General features: G+C 39.6%; 1 protein-coding gene across 6 annotated transcripts in view; it reads right to left on the reverse strand.

Annotated features, from left to right (window-relative positions):
* The window catches only part of CHD9 (chromodomain helicase DNA binding protein 9), a 171,210-nt gene that overhangs the window by 110,831 nt on the left and 39,259 nt on the right, over nt 1-21,120 (reverse strand). For all 6 annotated transcript variants that reach the window (XM_084757124.1, XM_084757123.1, XM_084757121.1 and 3 more), the window contains exon 3: nt 2,679-4,293. In XM_084757124.1, the coding sequence (XP_084613250.1) occupies nt 2,679-4,130 (1,452 nt within the window). In that variant the 5' untranslated portion in view covers nt 4,131-4,293. The remainder of the gene's footprint in view (nt 1-2,678; nt 4,294-21,120) is intronic.

Consider the following 21,120-nt stretch of genomic DNA (forward strand, 5'->3'; position numbering starts at 1 on the left):
TGGCTCATAGGTTAAGAGCACTGCCTAGTCTTTTAAAAGTACTGAGTTCAATACCCAGCAACCACACGGTGGTGGCTCACAACCATTTGTAATGAGATCTGGTACCTTCTTTTGGTATGCAGGTGTACATGTAGGCAAAACACTATATACATAATAAATAAAATAAATAAATCTTTTTTAAAAATTTGAAACATCTCATAAATACATAATTTAATAAGACTTCATAAAATATTATACTTAGTATGTTTTTTTAGGAAGATAATACTCTCACGTGACAAAAATGGTAGAATACAAGTGAAAGAAAGTACAAATGTATTACCCTGAAAAAAAGCCTACTTCCTTCTGGTATGTTTTCATTTGCATATTAGAATACCACTATAAAAATATATAGTTATATAGGCATTTATTAAGTACCCATGTATAGGCCAAAGGCAGAGGCAGGTGATCTCTGTTGAGTTCGAGGCCAGTGTAGTCTATAGAATGAATTCCAGAACAGCCAGAGCTACATTGTGAGACCCTGTCTCAAAGAAAAAGAGTACCTAACTATAATCTAATAGTTTCAAGTACTTTAAAATCTAATCCTTCCCAACACATCTATTATATAGATGATATTGCTAGTGTGTGTGTGTGTGTGTGTGTGTGTGTGTGTGTGTGTGTGTGTGTGTTCTGAGACACGGTCTATGAAGCCCTGGCTGTCCTGGAACTCTCTGTGTAGACGAGGGTGCCTCAAACTCACAGAAATCCACCTGCTTCTGCTTCCCAAATGCCAGGACTAACAGCATGCACCACTATACTCTAGCTCACTGTTTTATAATGTAAAGATGAGGAAGCAGGCTGGAGGGATAACTCAGTGGTTCAGAGTCTTACTGCTCCATCAAAGTACTGAAGTTCAGATCTCAGCACTCATATCAGGTGGCTTGCAAATGCCTGTGATGCCAAGTACTCATAAAACCCCCCTCTGACCTCTGAGGGTAGACACTCCCGCAAATAAAGCAAATCTTTCTTATTTTGTTTTGTTTTTCAAGACAAGAGTTTCTCTGTGTAGCCCTGGCTGTCCTAGAACTTGCTCTATAGATCAGTCTGGACTTGAACTCAAGAAATCTGCCTGCCTCTGTTTCCCGAGTGCTAGATTAAAAGGCTGAGTTACCACACTCAGCTATAAATAAAATAAACCACCCCCAAAAGATGAGAAACCGGAGCAGACAGATATTATGTAACTAATTCAAAAATCACACATCTGAAGTATGAGGAGCCAAAGTCTAATGCACAGAATCTGGTTGCACTACCTGCACTCTGAACTATTTTTATCATGATCATAATTTGGAGTTATGTCTTATTCCTGGGGTATCATTAACATTTTCTCGGTGTTAGCCTTCAAGGTCTTTTTAATGTTCATAGTAGTCCATTAAATTTGTATATAATAATAAGCTGTGATGTTTCCAGTTCCCTGCTATAAACATCAAATACCTTTGGGGGCTGGAGGGGATTGTTTGGCAGTTAAAAGCACTGGCTACTCTTCCAGATGACCCTGGCTCAATTCCCAGCACCTACATAACAGCCCACAACCATCTGTAACTCCAGCACACGGGGATCCAATAACCTCTGCTGGCCTCTGTGGGCCTCAGGCATGTACGTGGTACATAGACATGCAAACAGGGAAAACACTCACACAGATAGAATAATACATTTTAACAATATATTTTGGATATATCATTTTTGCTATGTTTGTGTCAAAATGTTTTCCAACATTATTTCCAAAATACATACATTCTGAAATGTATTCTATCAGTGAATAAAACCAAGCACATTAGTACTTTCCCCATGAATATGTCAGCACTGAGCATGAACATTAGGACTGGTGAAATGGCTCAGTAGGTAAGGGTGCTTGCTGCCAAATCTGGTGACATTAAATTTGGTCCCAGAATCTCGATCAGAAACAAGAGAGAGTCCCAACCTCTACATGCACATCAGCATGCATGCTTCCAATACATTCACATACACACATATTAAACAAATGTAAAAAGACATTTTAAAAGCATGAATGTCAAAAATTGTTTCTAATAAATGAAACAAATGATCTACATTTTATGATTTTTTTCAATACACTGATTTTTAACTGAAGTTCCACATTACCTTGGCTTTACAATTTTGATGTGTGTTTTGTTTCTCCACAGCTTTTCTAATACATCCAAACTGGCCTAAACTTGCAACCCTGCCCCAGCCAGCTGCAAGCTAAGATTACAGAGGTGAGTGCCACCGTGCCTGGTTTGGCCATTTCTTCCTCTGTGCTTTGTTCAGCAATCAGAGAGATGCTGGGTGTGCAAATAGATCTATATGAACTTGTATAGGACCATCAGCTCTATGCCTATCATACTGATACTAAACCATTGCTAGACTGCTGTTTCCTATTTAATTATTGTGGTTACTAAGGTTTAATTTTGACAAAATAGCCTTCTGTTAAAAGTAAACACAAAAGCAATGAGACATATTAAAAGTTACAGCTCCAAAACACAAAGAATCGCTTCTTAATAAGATCGCAACAGCAAGATAAACCTGTCAAAATATGCACACTCAATAGAATTCTGATTTTAGGAAATCCTGAATTGGTCTCGTTTAAAGTGAACTGAGTAGAAGCCTACTCCCCGTCAAACCGCCCCAATAAAAACAGAACTACATACCTGTCGCTGTAAACATAGATGGTTTCTGTTGTGTAAGTGCTGATGGTTAGACAATGAGGAAGGCCAACTCCGAGCCTGATATTGCAACTGAGTTTGAGTCAGGTCAGAAGGCCGTGCTACAAGATGTGAAGTAAACTGCCGATCAAGGTCAGGATCTAAAACATGATTGGAATTATCTTGTCCAAACGGTGATTCATCAAACTGGGGGAGGAGACCCTCTTGAAGGAGGTCCTCTGGGTCAAGTCCAGCAAATGGTTCCGTATGAGAGTCCACTTGATGAAGCAAATTCTCTTCTAATGATGAAAAACCATTAGTTTCCACATGATCATTGAAATGACCCATTTGAGGTCCTGAGTCAACAGGATCTGGGAAGTTCATGTCCACAGGAGATAATTTTGAATTGCTATAATTACCCTGAGGATGTGACGAATGCAACATTTGAAAATTATTCGAATTCAATGATGGAGTGGGGTTTAGCATATGCTGAGTGGATTCTTGCTTAATTCCCCGATGAGGTGAAAAGGAGTTACTTCCAGCAAAATCGGATAGACTCTGATGTGTATGACTGGGTGCGAGAAGAGCAGGTGACTGCAGGAGACTGCTTGGTGACACGCGACCACTAGAAAAGGAATAATGTGCAGGAAACTGCTGTGAGTTGCTCACAGAACAGGAAGTCAGGCTGGGAGACGGTCTGTTAAAATTGCCTTCCTGGTGATTGCCACACTTGAGGAAGTGTGCTGGAGGGTTTGCTGTCTGAGAAAACTGCACTGGAAGGGACTGCTGTGAGGAGGGAGCGTGAGTGAGGTGTGGCGGGTGGTCAGCATTAACTCGGTGCGCGCCAGACACATTGACGTCTATAAAACTCTTAGACTGGCCAAGAGAATTTTGCCCTGGGTTAAGATTACCTCTGTTTTGTTGTGAGCGAAGTGAAGTACATTGTGTTTGATGTTCACTGGCCTGAAATAAGGCAAAATCATGGTGTGCCACAAAGCTTTTATTTTGATGTAGAGAGTGTGAATGTCCTTGATGAAAAGGAGATCCATTTTGATTAGAAAGGCCAGTAGTTGCCTGATGACCCCACATTGGACTGCCATCTGCTACATCTTGAAACAAACCATTGGGTTGGTTTTGAGGGTGGATTGGAGAGCAATTAAATTGAGAGTGTGGAGATAATACATGTTCAGCTGGGCTGCCAAAAGACTGATTAACTTGATGAAATTTCATTGAGTCAAACTGATTTAACTGTTCAAAATCCGTCATCTTCTGATGCGTTGGAGTACCTTGAACATGGTTTAAAGAGTCTATGTGCAAAGGCTCAAACTCTGCACCCAAGTTCAACTCGTCAACTAGTGAGACCGGTCCTGGCTGTACAAATGCATCATCTGATAAGCCTTCTAAGGTCTCACCAAAAAGATTAGCATCATCAAAAAAGTCCATCATTGGGTCTGTCATTTTGAAACTCTAATGACAGTTTGAGTTGTTCACTCCAAGCAGAGTTCGTTCGGCTTCCCTGTGGTAGATATTACCGTATCATTTCTGAGGGTTGTCAACTAATCCAAAACAGGTCAGTGTTCATTATTGCTCTACAGGCTACATGTCATGACACGTCAGAATCCTAGGAAAATAAGAACAGAAGGAATTTAAAATTAGTAGTAGGTATTTGTTAAGTTTATATAAACAAAACTTACACATAGTACTTTGTGTGTGATAATTCATTGCAAATTATTGTTATTGTTATTGTTGTTGTTATTATTATTATTATTATTATTATTATTATTATTATTATTATTATTTATGGAGGAAAACAGGTTTCTGTGGCAGATATAAGTATTCATTTGAAGGTAAAAATGCCCATTCTTTACTTTGAAGTATACATATTATGATGGAATAATGTAAAAGAATCCCTACAGTGTGTCACCCAGCCATGCGGAGCACTTCGAGCCAGTGATTAAAACGTCTAGGCACTGCCCTTCAAAATGTTGTGGATTTACAGGAGCTACTGTCAGGTGTTCCTGGGTTCATCAGCAGATTATGGTCGCCTTCTCCAGATCCCACAGGGTATATGCAGTTGTGCCAGAAGCACACTTTTAAAGATGTCAGGAGAAGGTGACCCAGAATGAAATAAAACTCATGTGGATTGGTTGGCTGAAAGCACTAGCACGAGTGTGCTGCAGTGTGCTGGAACATTCCCTCACGTAGCTCACACGGTGCTTTTCCTTCTCTACCAGGAAGAGCAGCCTAATAGCCAAATGACTTAGGCTTCTGTGAAAGAAATGCACGCATCTTCCTACCGCCAGTTATGACCATTACTACATCACTAGCAAAGCTGCAAAATCATTAGGAAATATACTTGTTTCATATTTTACTTATCAAACTATGCAAATGCTAGAATTCAGGCTAAATGGAAAACAAACAGGGGCCTGAGCTAAACAAATGATAAACTTATAACAATCTTTAAAAAAAAAAAAAGCTTAAGTCAGGAATGATGGCACACGCCTTTAATCCCAGCACTTGGGAGTCAGAGGCAGGAGGATCTATGTGAGTCTGAGGCCAGCCTGTTCTACAGAGTGAGTTCCAGGATAGGCAGGGCTGCAAAGATAAACCCTATCTCAAACAAAATAAAACACATGCACATGCATGCCGTACACACACACACACACACACACACACACACACACACACACACACACCCCTAAATAAAATCTCTACTAACTAGTCAACTATGGAGATGTTATTTTTTTTAATTCTGAAAAGTAACAACTACCAAATTTGTTTTGTTTGTTTTTGTTTTTCAAGACAGGGTTTCTCCATGTAATAGCCCTAGCTGTCCTAGAACTCACTGTGTAGAGCAGACTGGCCTAGAACTCAAAGAGATCCACCTGTCTTTGCCTCCCAAATGCTTGGATTTAAGCCATCACCACCCAACTCAACTACCAAATTTGTATAAGTTATACCTAGATGTTGATCACAATGGCATCTATTGCTTTAGTAAGCCACACGTAGCCACAGTCTAGAATACATGGTGAGTCTTCAAGGACAGTCTGGGCTAGTGTGTAAAACCTTTTCTCATAACAAAACAAAAACAAGCATTTGGAATATAAAATACTTTACAAAAATCTTAACTGGAGAAAACTATGGTGTAAAATGGGATGACGTGAAGTACAATGAAGAAGGTTAAGGTGACGAAAGCCCAGAAAGCCCAGGTACTGCAGTTGTCCCTTGAGTTGCAGAGTAGAAAGTTATTCACTATACACAAATTGTAAGGGGAGAAATAGAAATAATCGCTAATAGCAGTTTACTCATCCTTAACTTGGTTTTAGGAAGAGTAGATACAATAAAACAACTAGAAAGAACACATTACTGTGGAACTTCTTAGAGTTTCACTGGGTTAGAATACACTCTAATATATATAATACATGGTACAAAATACTCCTACAGTACTAGTCAGATGAAAACCTAGTGTTTACTTCATCAAGATGAAAAGCTTTGACCTGAGAAGTTTACAGGCTACATCACTAAAATCAAAAGCCCAAGGTGGGAAGGCACAGTACTACACACCTGCAATCCCAGCACTCAAGAGGCAGAGGCAGGCAGATCTTTGAGTTCCAGGCCAGTCTGGTCTGCAGAGCAAGTTCCAGGGCAGCCAGGGCTACTCCACAAAGAAATCCAGTCTCAAAAAACAAAAACAAAAAATAAATTATATCTAAAATGTGTAAGGACTTATATCTAGAACATATAAAGCATTTTCAAGAAGTTACTAGTAATAAAATAGCCCAAATATTTTTTTTTAAATCTAGCTAATTCTCCAAAGTTATATAAATCTCTAGTAATGACAAGGAAAAAAAATCCAACCCCATTAATTACCACAGAACTATAAACCAAAATCATAAAAGATCACACAGAGAAATCCTGTATCAAACAAACAAAAAAGAAAGGAAAGAAGGAAGGAAGGAAGGAAGGAAGGAAGAAAGAAAGAAAGAAAGATCATTTCTTAACCATTAGAATGACAAAGTAAAAACACCAAGAAAATAACTGAATGCAAGAATGGTTAAGCAGGAAAAGGAAGGAAGGAAGGAAGAAAGGAAGAATGAAAGAAAGGAAGATAGATAGATTGAAAGAGCAAGTCAGTGAATTTATACAATTAGTGATAAAAATGTAGCTTCTGTAGAAAAGTCTGGCAAGTCCTCAAAACTTTAAAACTACAGTTTCCTTATAGTTTAATAATTGCACTTCTCAATAAATACCCAATGGAATTTAAAACAGACACTTAAACACAAACTTACATGGCAATGCCCAGTGCAGTATTTATTCACAATACCCAAATGGGAAACAAGCAGCTGTCTAACTGATAAATACATAAATAAAAGGATGGTATATTTGTATAATGAAGTATTAGTAATAAAAAGAAGTGAGCTGGGGCTCGAGAGATGGCTCAGAGGTTAAGAGAACTGACTGCTCTTCCAAAGGTCATGAGTTCAATTCCTAGCAACCACATGTTGGCTCACAACCATCTATAATGAGATTTGTATACATAATAAATAAATAAATCTTTAAAAAAAAAAAAAAGAAGTGAGCTGGACTTGGTGGTATTGGCTTATAATCACAGTTACTTGGAGACTGAAATTTAAGGTCACAAGTTCAAGGCTGGCTAGCCTGGGCTACAGATTGAGTTCAAAGCAACTTAGGTGACTTGCTGAGACCCTGTCGCAAAACATAACTAAAGTCTATGGTAGAATTCTTTTTATAGCATTTATAAGGACCTGGGTTCAACTCCCAGCATTGCAAAAACTAAAACTCTAACAAAAATGAAACACTGCCTCATAACTGATAACTGTGAAAACCTTACACTAAGTGAGAGAAAACAATTACAGAGGTGTACTCTGCTTCCCCCACACCCCCCTTTGCAGACAGAGTTTCAATATGTATCCCAGGCTGGCCTCAAACTTGCCATCTTCCTAACAAATCTATAGAGATTTGTAGGTTAGTGGTTATAAAGCTGAAGGTAGGGTGGCTGTGTGGTGTGACTGGTGACCAGTGAATACTGGCCACATGTTTCGAGGTGATGAAAATGTTCTAAACTGGTTACAGTGATATTTAAACAAGTCTGTGATTACTAGAAACCACTGCTGGGTGTGGTGGTGTATGCCTGTGAATCTAAAGATTCTTAGGTTGGAAGTCAGCCTAGACTAAAAGAAAGGCTCTGTCATCAAAAAGGAGGAGGAGGGGCAGCTCAGCAGTTAAGGGCGCTCACTGTTCTTCTTCCACAGGACTGGTGTTTGGGTCTCACATGCACACTGAGAGGCTCACAAAGCCTATTAACTCCAGCTCTGGAAACTCTGACTTGACACTCTCTTTTGGACTCCATGGGCACACAGACACGTGGAACATACACTCATACACACATAGACACACATTTTTAATTTAAGAAAAACTAAAATTTAAAAAGTAGAAGAGGTGGAAGAATGAGGTCAGTGAGATGTCTTGACAGATAAAACTGCTGGCTCTTAAGTATGGCACATGTGCAACCACAATACATGCTATATTCATACATACACGGACAGACAGACAGACAGACAGACCTAAGTGATAAAAATGTTTAAAAGGGTGGAAAACCAGCGAATTATTCATTTAAATGGATTAAATCATATAGTACGTAAACTACACAACTAAAATTATTTTAAATACCTTAAACTGGTGTATTGTGACTATAAATGATACAGGCTTAGGTATAAGCTTTTCTTAAGCACGTCATTCCAGGCACCAAGCTCTTCTTTCTCACCTCTGCTTTCTTGCTTTTCTAAAACAATATAATTTCATCTTAACGTACTTAATCTTAATGCTAGAAAGTGAGAGGCAGGCACACACTTGTTAGTTCAAGGCCAGCCTCCAGAGCAAGTTCTAGGACAGCTAGAAGTATATACTAAAACTCTAGCAAAAGCAAAAACAAAGAAAGAAAGAAAGAAAAGAATATTTAAAAATATTTAAAATGACTCAAGGCAAAAAAAAAAAAAATCAAAAAACCAAAAAAACCAACCAACCAACAAACAAACAAACTTAGCCGGGCGTAGTGGCGCACGCCTTTAATCCCAGCATTCAGGAGGCAGAGGCAGGTGGATCGCTGTGAGTTCAAGGCCAGCCTGGTCTACAAAGCGAGTCCAGGACAGCCAAGGTTACACAGAGAAATCCTGTCTCATAAAAACCAAAAAAAAAAAAAAAATCTTTTCCAAGTAAGCTGGTGTTGCAGTATTAACCCCTGTGATCATTTTACTCAGTCCAAGTTTTAGCTAGCTAGGTAGCTCACACCAATAATTCCTGTTCTTGGGGACTCTGTGGGAAGATGACTGCTACAAGTGCAAGAGCAGCCTGGGCTATGGACTGAAACTCTGTCTCAGAAAACAAGGGGGAAAACAAAAAGCAAAATTTCCCTGTGTTGCTAACAAAGTTTTCTTTTCTGCATTCCCCTAGTGGTCTTCCTTAATTTCCTTTCCTGGGAACTGACCCAAGTACACCCTGTATGATTACTATGTGCACTAAGAATGCTTGCTTATTTCAAGATAGTGAGTTTCTGTAGGGAAAAAAAAAAAAAAAGATGCTAGGCACAGCAGAGCCAGGCTGAGCCAAACTGACTTGACTGCCCTCTTAACCACTGGTTGTTTTCCCATTTCATTACCATCTTCTTGCAAAGTAAATTTTCTGCCCATCAGCACCATGACTGTTTACAATTTCAGTTTTTCGCCAGCTCTTACACTAAGATCGAGTGTAAAATTTATACAACACACACACACACACACACACACACACACACACATACACACACACATGGTCAAGTACTAAGGCAGAAACAAATAAGTCTTGGAGACAAGACACCTTGCTGGAACAGTCCTAACTATTCCGTCTGTACTAATCCACCTGAGCCTTCCATCCTAACAAGGAATATAACTTGATTTCTTTCACCTGGGGGTGGAGTGAGGGCCATGCACACTGACCTGAGAGCTTGACTTCTGATGCCAACCCCGAATGGAACTCTCTATCTTTAAGTGACTTTGAGCATGCTTATTGGTTCTGCTCTATGGGACAAAGAACCAACATCTGGGCACTAGAGAGATGACTAGGCTGTTAAGAGCCATATGCACGCCTCTTCCAGACGACCTGAGTTTGGTTCCCAGCACCTGCATCAGATGGCTCACAACTGTCTTTTTTCTTTGGCTCCAAAGGACCCATCAGCCTCTTCTGGCCTTGGTGGGCAATGCACCTCATGTGCACAAATCTACATTCTGAAACACACATTTGCAAATAATTCCAATTTTAGTTTAAAACACACACACACACACACACACACACACACACACACACACACACACACACACAATTTATCCCAGCACTTTGGAGTCGGAAAGAGGTGGAACTCTTTAAGTTCTAGGCCGTTTGGGGCTACACAGTTAGCTCAACAAACAAACAAACAACAAGGGTTTCACAAAAAACTTGATAACAATGATCCTCACCGAGTCCGTCATAAGGTAAAGTCTAGAAGGTAGGGCACTGTCATTTACAAGGTTCCTTATTAGTAGGGGTAAATAAAAACAAAAGAGCAGAAAAGCCCACCACCTACCCTAAGTACTTTATATGATAACCAAGTTTATAATACATATTAAAATGTTTTCCATACTAACAGAAGATGTCACCTTTACTATAATAATTACTGAGAATAAATGATTTAGAAAAGCTTTATGCTAGAATGCAACAGAACCCAGGAAATATTAGTAGAAAATATAATTTTTAACTTAAGAGTATCTTAAACTGTAATTTATATATTCCTAATCATTTAATGGTTTTATGCATGCAGATGTTTTGGCTGCATGTATGTCTGTGCAAAAGCACCAGACACATGCAGCAACCGCAGAAGCTCTAAGAAGGCGTTGGGTCCCCTGGAACGGGAGTTACAGATGTCTGGTAGCCACCATGCTAGTGCTAGGAATTAAACCCAGGTTCTCGGGAAGACTAGGCAGTGCTCTTAATCAGTGGGACTATTTCTCTAGTCTCTTATAAAGCAATTTTTAAAAGAAAGTTTCAAACAATTATTAAATGAAAATGCATATATCTACAAAAAATGAACTCAATTGTCTCAACATTATTAACAACTTTCAAATTGCAACAAAGACTATTAAAAATCTGCACAAAATTAAGAATTAAAATATGAAGCTGGAGAGATGGCTCAGAGGTTAAGAGCACTGACTGCTCCTCTAAAGGTCATGAGTTCAATTCCCAGCAACCACATGGTGGCTCACAAGCATCTATAACAAAATCTGATGCTCTCTTCTGGGCTGCAGACAGAATACTGTATATATAATAAATAAATAAATCTTTGAAAAAAAAGAATTAAAATATATAGGAAACTATATTCTTCCCATTAGGGTATTTCTATTTACTTTTTAATTTGGTCTTCTTTCCTTCCTGGGGAATCTTACCTGCTATTCTAAATACATATATTCCAGAAAAAGACTCTTGCCTGCAACTCAAGTATTCCAACTAACCTCAGGAGACATTTTTGAAACTTCTTCCCCTATTCATGGGGCCTCATACCTGTATCCCAGCCCGTAGAAGACTGAGAGAGGATTGCTTCAAGTACAGTTCAGCTGCACAGTGAATTCTCGGCTAGCCTGAACTGCCCCTTCGCCTGGCCTCTCGGTCTCAAAAACAAAACAAACAAAACAAAACAAAAAAGCAAAAGCAAGTATTGTGTCTGTGTGTTAACAGGGGATAAACTCAGGGGGTATTATATATGTTAATCAAACCACACCCCAAACTCTTTTTACTGCTTTTAAGACAGAATCTAAGCTACTCAGGCTCACCCTGAACTCAGGGCAACCACGTCCCAGCCTTCTGAGTATCAGGATTATATATATGCGCTACCATGCACACTTTATCTCTTGAAATCAGTTTTAGTCTCACCATCTCCTTATACTGACCCAGCCAAAGGCATACTAATACTCTCCTCAGTTTTCACTCTGTGCTTAAATGATCTATCAGCAGGGTTTGTTACAGTACCACCAAGGAGTCTTTGCAATGCTTAATGATAAACAAGAAGTTCACCTCACTTTTCTCCTTTTTTTCTGAATGTTCATTTTCAGACTCTGTACACGATTCTTTCCTCTTTATAGTAATGATTCTCAACCTTCCTAACGCTGTGACCCTATAATACACTTCCTCAGGTTGTGGTGACCCCAACCATAAAATTACTTTCCTTGCTACTTCCTAACTGTAATTTTGCTACTGTTATGAATCATAATGTGAATATCTGATATGCAGGATGGTCTTAGGTTGCAACCCATAGCTTGAGACCATTGCTCTAAATACTAGCAGTACTTAAGAGTACACTGGCCTCTAAATGTTAGGGTATTTGGAAACATTCTAACCTCTAAATGTTGGGGGTGCTTGAGGGTACTCTAGTCTTTTTCGTTTCTGTCTATACTGACTCTCAGGATAATTTTAAGTAGTCTCGTGGTATTAAATGTCACATATGTTGGTAATTTCCAAATTTATATCTATTAATCTCTCCCTCAACTTCAAACCTATATACCTAACACATATTTGGCTTCTCTGACACTAACCCTGGCTTTTTACTTGGCTGTATTTCAAAACAGGAAGTAGCAGGTGTGATCTTATGCCAGTTGTTTCAGGTCACTTCACTGACAACCCTCCAATGATTCTGTATTGCACCATAATAAAAGCAGCACACCTCGTTCTGACTGCGTTATCGCCCTCCACTCCCACCTCAACAGCCTGCCGCCCTGTTCGCCTCTCTTGATCACTCCCTTGCTTCAGCCACAAAGGCATCATTGGTTCACTAAAAGGCAGGCAGGAGAGAGTGATGTCAGCAAAACGGCCCAGCAGGCAGCTTCAGACGCCCTTCTTTCCACTGTTTCAAAAAGCAAAAAGGATCCATCAAAACCAACTTTAGCAAGAACTTGGAAAATAGCCAGAGGTTTACAACTAAGAGAATAATGAGAAAAGTAACAAAAAGCAAATCCTACTCATTAAAGAAAATTTATATTAAAATACTTGTATAGCAGTGGGAAAGTATTTAAGGTAAAGGAAGAAACCCTGGGTTCAGTCCCTAGAACCAAAAGAGAAATAATAGAAAACGGAGTCTGACCACAAGCTAAAGATGAGACTTCAGTGACTACCCAAAAATAACGTAGTCACTTCATAGGATGCTTAGAAAGAATTACTCGAAAATGAATGACTCCAGCCTTCAAAGGCCAGGGTCAGAAAATGCTGGAAAAAGACTTAAAATAATCTTATTTACAGATCTGCAATATCAAATGCTGAATATGTCTGTTTTACGCACGCATGCACGCACGCACACCTGAACATATACAAAAAGAAAAGGACACATAGGCTCTGTTCCTTAAAAAGTTACTGAATTTAGTAGACAAAGAATCAATAAACTCTGTTAATGTGCTCAGAAAACTAAATGGAAACCATGGCTCAAGGATGAAAATAACTAGGACAATGACTTAAACAAATTAAAAACACTGAAATAGCATTTATTAAAAGGACCCATCAGAAATTTTGAGCTGAAAACAGAACTAATTTGAGGGAGATTTAATCAAACAAAGGAAAATAGAGAGCATGGGCACCGGAACCATCTGGTCAGATAAGTACAAAGACGAGAGAATGAAGAGAAGTGGACAGACCGAGGCGTGTGACAACATCAGCACCACAGGGAGCGGTCCTGGACAATGCAAATGGCTAGCACCTCCCTAAATCAGATGCAAGACGGGAACGTTGTAAAAAATATTTTAAGTGTGTATTTATACATGCCTGTGAGTGGACAAGGAGGCCAGAACAGGACACTGGGTCCTCTGGAGCAGTTGTAAGCTGACTGGTGTGAGCGCTGGGAACCAAACGAGTCCTCTGGAAGAACAATACAGGCTCTTAGCTCGGGTTCTGTTCCCAGCACCCTCATGGTGATTCACGACATCTGTTACTCTAGTCCCAGGGATCAGATGTCTTATGCAAATGTGTATACGCAGGCAAAAACCTTTTACTCGTTAAAATTAAAGAAAGGAAAAAGGTGGAGCCATAAACTTAGCTCCATGGTAAAGGACAAGTGTTAAGACTCAGGTAGCCATATTTTTTCCTCTTCCAAGCATAATCCTCAATGCTCTAGAACTGCATAACTCCTCTATGTATCCTTGATATGTCGACAATTGTCCATATTACTTATCCTGAGAGATGGCTCAACAAGTTAAAGGATACTTGTCATCAAGCCTGCTGACTGGAGTTCAATCCCACATTGGACAGGGAGAATAGACTCCAGAAAACTGTCCTCTGACCTCCTTACGGGGGTAACGTGGCTCCAATGTACCCATATGTGAGCACACATATCACATACACACAAAAAAATAATGAAGTAAAAACTAAAAATGATAGCAATAATAACTTAGTACTTGGGAGGGGGAAGAGGGTAGCAAGATGCCTACCAGTTTGAGCTAACTAGTGAAACTGTCCCCAAAAGCACATGCAACTAGCAAACAAATGAATTAAGGTCAAATTTAAGATTCACTCAGCGCCAGAGTTCATCCTACTTTTCCAGAGGACTCATGTTTGGTTCTTAATACCATGCCCGGGTGGCTCATAACTGTTCCATGGAGTCTAACATCCTCTTCTAGTCTTCTCTTAAATAAATAAAGTATTTACTTAAATTGAGATTTGCCAGGAGATAGTGGTGCATGCCTTCGATTCCAGCACTTGGGAGGCAGAAGCAGGTGGATCTCTAAGTTAAAGGCCAGCCTGAGTGAGTTCCAGAACAGCCAAGGATACACAGAGAAATCCTGTCCCAATAAAACCGAAAATTAATTAATTAACTAATTAATTAATGAGAAATGATATTCAAGCCATTGTGAGACCCTGCCTTAAATAACAACAACGGCAACAAAAATAGGTTTCACTGAAAAATATCTGGTAAATACAAATCAGTCACTGCATAGTTAGAAGAGGCACAGGTTTAAATCTTCACTGCCTAGCTCTTATCTGGTGGCCCTTAGAATCTCTTGTCTTTTTTCTCACTTCACCTACTAATCCAGCAGGTAAAGGCACAAGCTGCCAAGTTTGACGATCTGAGTTTCATTCCTAGGATCCAGGTGCGGGAGGCAGAAGGAACTGCTACATGCCCTCACACATGCACAGTGTGAACCGTGGCTCAGGGAAGATAACCTTGATAAAAAATGAAGAAGGTCTTCACCTAGAGAAGTATCTCAGCAGCTAAGAGTGCTTGTTGCTTTTGCAGAGGTCCCAGGTGCAGGTCACAGCACCCACGTGGTGGCTCGCAACCATCTACGACGTTGAGTTAGTTGTTCCAGGAGATATGCTGCCCTCTTCTGACCTCCGCAGGCAGGGCACACACATGGTGCACAAACACGCACAGAGGTGAAATGCCATACACATACAATAGAAAAGCATTTTTTTTAATCTAAATAATTTATTGAGGTGGGGTGATGGCTAGTCTTAGCTGTCAACTTGACTACATCTGGACTGAACTGAAACCCAAAAATGGAGGGCATGTCTGTGAGAGATTTTTGCTTAACTTGAAGTAGCTAGATCAACATCTAATCCAGGTATTTAGACGGGAAGACAAACATTTAATCTGGGCCACACATTCTGCTGGAGGACTGGATCAGGACATAGAAGAAGGAAGCTTTTGCTCTCTGCCTGCTTACTAGCAAGTCCATTCCTTCACTGGCAGCGGTGCCTACTTCTTTGGGATTCTAGCATTGAAGACCAGGTCGGACGTCCGGCCTTGTGGGCTGAGCAACTTTGGCATTCTTGGACTTTCTGTTCACAGGTAGCCATTGTTGGACTAGCTAGACTACAGTCTGCAAGTCATCCTCATAAAACCCCTTTTTAGATGGAAGGATGAATGGATAGATAGATAGATAGATAGATAGATAGATAGATAGATAGATTCATTCTATAAATTCTGTTCCTCTAGAGAAGCTTGACTAATACAGATGGCAAACACAATTATGGATATTTTATCACATTATCCCCCCCCCAAAAAAAAAGGCCCAGTGATCCTATTTAAATTCCCCAATATCCCTTATAGAAAGAACAGTTTCTGTTGACACTGTACACAAAACCCTTCAGTGCAGCAGTTCACGTGAGTTTTGTTTTGTTTTGTTTTGGCTTTTTGAGTCAGGGTCTCTGGAGAAACTCACTATACAGCCCAGGTTTCAACACACGGCAGTCATCCTGCCTCAGTCTCCTAAGCGCTGCTGAATAATGCCTGTGTGTCCTCTGAAAACTGGCCAGCGTGGTTGGAACCGTAGCTGCATCATTTACACACTGTGTAGTCCTACGAAAGTCATTGTGAAACTCTGTTTCTTATCTCTAAAAATGGGGAAGGGTGATCATATAGAAGAACTGTAAAATAATCCAAGTAAGGCATTATGTAAACAGTTGGTGTTTTCCAACTAAGCTTCTTAGAACACAGAAGCTTTAGGCATTCCCTCTCTCCCTTAGCACTACAGGATTTCACCTTCAATATGTTTTTATTTTACAGACTTTGCTTTCAAGTAAAAATTTGGAAAAGTAAAGGATTTAATGCTCATGTATTGTTTGATATTATGAATACTTTCCTCTCCAGATGCTAAATTCATTCACTAAATTCAACTGTTTACTTTGTTTGCATTCAGTCTTTGTATCTCACAGAAAGGAAGAAAAAAGCTTTGTTGCTGTTGTTTTGATTTTGATTTTTCTTAAGTAGGGTCTGGCTATGTTGCCCAGGCTGGCCTTAAACTCTCAGCCATTTCCTTAGTCGTTACTGGCATTACAGGTATGGCTTGGAAAACAAAACAATCAAACAAAAACATGTAAAATACAATCTCATGAGAGTAGAAAGTCATACAATGATAAAATTTTTGCTTTAATAAGTACTATAGCCAGGCCTCTTGACATGAAGAGGAATAAAACCAACCAATCTGGGCAATGTTAGATTTCATCCCTAAAAAGGCCTACACCAAACAATAGAAAGACAGACAGACAGACTGACTATCTTTAAGGTTGCTAAAATGGTTCAGCGGGTAAAGATATCTGCCACCAAGCCCGACAACCTGAGTTTTATCCCTAGGACCAAATAATAGAAGGAGAGTAATCCTCCACATTTATGCTGTTGCACACACACACGTAACCCCATAAATGAGTAAGAAGAGAGAAGAGGAAAGGAGAGGTAACTCATCTCTGGTGCTCCTGCTACAACATCTGACCCACAAGGAAAACTGCTCTAATGTTTTCTAAACTCCGTCCAATTGACAACTTCTTTTTATAAGAACTTTGGTTCTTATGACATTACAGTGCCATGGATTTCCTTTCTTGGAGTTTTCCTTGAAGTAGTTTAACACATTCAAAGTTCTATGCAGCCACTTAATGTCTATTAAATTCACTTAGGATTTCAAAACTAAATCAGATCTTGAAACAATTTCAGCATTTCTACAATGCCATTTCACATTCAAATTCCATTCCATTTCCTTCAAATACTATAAATGATTGCTTTAAAATGTACATCTTACTAAATATATAAAATTTAACTTCATACTACTTTAAGAAAGCCAGCAGGGGCTAGAGAGATGGCTCAGAGGTTAAGAGCACTGTCTGCTCTTCCGGAGGTCCTGAGTTCAATTCCCAGCAACTACATGGTGGCTCACAACCATCTGTAATGGGATCTGATGCCCTCGTCTGGTGTGCAGGTATACACGCAGGCAGAACACTGTATACATAATGAATAAATAAATCTTAAAAAAAAAAAGCCAGCTAAGGATGGAGAGGTGGCTCAGCTATTAAAAGCACTGTCTGCTCTTCTAGAGGTCCTGAGTTCAATTCCCACAACCACATGGTGGCTCACAGCCATCTATACTGGGATCTGATGCTCTCTTTTGGCACGCAGGTGAACATGCAGATAGAGCACTCATATATGTAAAAATAAATAAATATTTAAAAAGAAATAAAGAGTCAGGCATGGTGGCACATGCCCTTTAATCCCAGCACTAGGGAGGCAGAGGCAGGCATCCACTATGAGCTCAAGGCCAACCTGGTCTACTCAGCAAGTCCAGGACAGCCAAACAGAAAAACCCTGTCTCAAAAAACTAAAAAAAGAAAGAAAACTAAAAAAAGAAAAGAAAGAAAGCCAGCTAACACCTTAAGGACTTTTCTGACCTTTCAAGCCTAAGGTATGAGAGAGCAACAACTTGGATACTTGCTTATATGATATATACAGCCTATCAATAGCTCTGGAAATTGTGCCTGCTAACTTGTTTTTTTTTTTAAATAACTTTTTTTTTGCTGTTTGGAGACAAGGTTTCTTTGTGTAAATCTGTCTACCTTAGAATTCACAGAGATCCACCTGCCTCTGCCTCCTGAGTGCTGGGATTAAAGGCGTGCACCACCATAGCTGATTTATTAAAAAAAAGAACAACACTCAAAGACAGAGTCTCAGGCTAGGGAGATGGCTCAGTGGTTGAAAGTGCTTACTGCTCTTATAAAAGACCTAGGTAAGTTCTCAGCACCCAAATCAGGTGGCTTACAATCACCAATAGCTCACATATATAAAACAAACAAATCTGTAACTTTTTTGATGTATTTATTTATTATTATGTATACAGCGCTCTGCCTGCATGTACACCTACAAGCCAGAAGAGGGTGTCAGATCACATTATATATAGTTGTGAGACACTATGTGGTTGCTGGGAATTGATCTCAGACCCTCTGGAAGAATAGCCAGGGCTTTTAACCTCTGAGTCATCTCTCCAGTCCATAAATCTGTAATTCTTAAAAGAAAATGAAAAAAATTGATAACTAGCACTTTTATGTATTGTTTTATTCCATATGCGTGAACTGGAACAAATCTGCAAAACAAAAATTGAGCATACACATATCTATAACTAAGTTTCCCACTCTTAGAAATACACACACATGGGTGCACGTTCATCAAGACACGAATGCCCATATCTGCATTATGAACTATAGTCCAAAATTAAAACTGTGTCTATCAGAATAAACACAATGAGACTATACAGGGTCCTTTTCCTACATGGACATCACAGAAATGCTATGCATAGGAATATATAGTATATAATTCCACTTAATAAAGTTCAAAACTCGGAAAACTAATCTATGGTTACAGAAGTCAGAGAAACGCTCCCCTCTGGAAAGACAGAAAGAGAGTTGTAATTAGAAAGGCCTATGAGGGGAGTTTCTGGACTGCTAATGATAATGTTCAATTTTTTTTTAAGCTGGGTGGTAGTTTCAGAGATATGTTTACCTTGTAATAAATCACAGACTTGAATACACGTGATTTATATGCTTTTCTGCACATCTGTCATAATTTAACAAAAATAGTTTTTAAAAACCTAACTAGGCTAGGCAGAGTGGCTCATGCCTGTAATTGTGGTACACGAGTGGCTGAGATAGGAAGAATGCCGTGAGTTTGAGGACAAGTTAGCTTAAATAGTGAGCTCCATGCCCAGCCTCAAAAAGCAAAACACAGCCAGGTGATGGTGGCGCACACCTTTAATCCTAGCACTTGGGAGGCAGAGGCAGGTGGATTGCTGTGAGTTTGAGGCCAGGATGGTCTACAGAGTGAGTCCAGGACAGCCAAGGCTACACAGAGAAACCCTGTCTTAAAAAAAAAAAAGGCCAAGCAACAACAACAACAACAAAATACTATGGTGAAGTATGAGGCAATATTTATAAATAACAGAAGTAGATGTCACTCAACAAAAAAGGGCAAACAGCTTGGTCTACAAAAGGGCTTCCTAAGATCGGCATACCACTGATTTGTAGACACTTTGACCAATGTAAACCAGTAAGAATATTGTTACATACTTAGATAAGTAGTGAATTCATTAAAATATGGAATTTCTCAAAGTCTTCTCTAATATATGGACCTCAAGCAAGGCAATTTTTATGTACCTCATTGGTTCAATTGTAAAACTAAACAGGATGTCAAATCTAGTCTTAAATGCCTTTGGGTGAGGAAGAATCCATGTAAAGGTGGAAAGAAAGAAGTAACTCCACAAAGTTACACTCTGACCTCCAAATGCACATCATGGTAAACACATATACAAATAATAAATTTTGAAAAGACTGTTTTAGCCAGGTGGTTGTGGCGCATGTCTTTAATCCCAGCACTCAGGAGGCAGAGGCAGGCGAATCTCTGTGAGTTTGAGGCCAGCCTGGTCTACAAAGTGAGTCCAGGAAAGCCAAGACTACACAGAGAAACCCTGTCTCGAAAAACCAAAAAAGAAAAAGAAAAAAGAAAAAAGACTATTTTAAACATTCCTATATTAATTTTATTTATCATTTGTTTGTATGTGTTAATATGTATATGTGTACAGATGTGTACATGTGTGCACATATGACTATGGAGGTTAGAGGTCAAAGTATTCCTCTGTTGCCAGCCACCTTACTTTTCAGTTGTATTTGTTTATATGCAGGGTAGGAGGGCATACATATGGAGAGCAGAAGACAATTTGCAGAGGTAAATTCTGTCTTCTACCAAGTGTGTCCAGGGGACTGAACCCAAGTTTTTAGGTTTGGTGGTGACATTTACCCATTGAACTATCAAAACTTCATACTCAAAAGTGTGAGCTGGGCAGTAGTAGCACACACTTTCTATTCCAGTACTAATGAGGCAGAGGCAGGAAGATCGCTGAGTTTGAGGCCAGCGCAGTCTACAGAGAAAGTTCCAGGGCAGCCAGGGTTACACAGAGAAACTCTGTCTTGGTGAGAAAAAAACATAAATTTTAAAAATAAGCATTCAAAAATTTAAGTGTATTGCTAGAGATCATCTCATGATCTTTAAAAAAATTGTTTGTTTGTTTGTTGTTGTTTTCTGTGTAGCCGTCGCTGTCTTACAACTCGCTCTGTAGACCAGGCTGGCCTCGAACTCACAGAGGTTGGCCTTCCTCTGCCTCCCCAAGTGCTGGGATTACAGGTGTATGCCACCATACCCAGCTAGTTATGGTTTGTTTTTTTTTTAAAGAAGCTACTCTTTCAAGATTTACTTAACTGTGTGTGTGTTGTATGTGTGTGCCATGTGCATATGCAGGTTCTTATGGTGTATGTGTTGTATGTGTGTGCCATGTGTATATGCAGGTTCTTATGGTGTATATGCAGGTGGCCATGGAGGCCAGAAGTGAGCGCACAGGATCCTTTGGTGCTAGAGTTGCCTGATCTAGGTGCTGGGATCCAAACTCTAGTAAGCGCTCTCACCTGCTAAGCCATGTCCCTAGCCCCTAGTTATCAAGGTTTAGGAGAAGTACGAAACTTGCTTCTTCTTTCTATAAAAAGATACTTTCTGAAAAAGCCAGGTGCAGTGGTGCAAACCTGTAGCCCCCACATTCAAGAGGCAAAAATCAGTACAATGCAGGGTTCAAAGTTAGTC

The sequence above is a fragment of the Acomys minous genome (genome assembly GCF_964271855.1).
Source record: "Acomys minous genome assembly, chromosome: 14".
NCBI lineage: Eukaryota > Metazoa > Chordata > Mammalia > Rodentia > Muridae > Acomys > Acomys minous.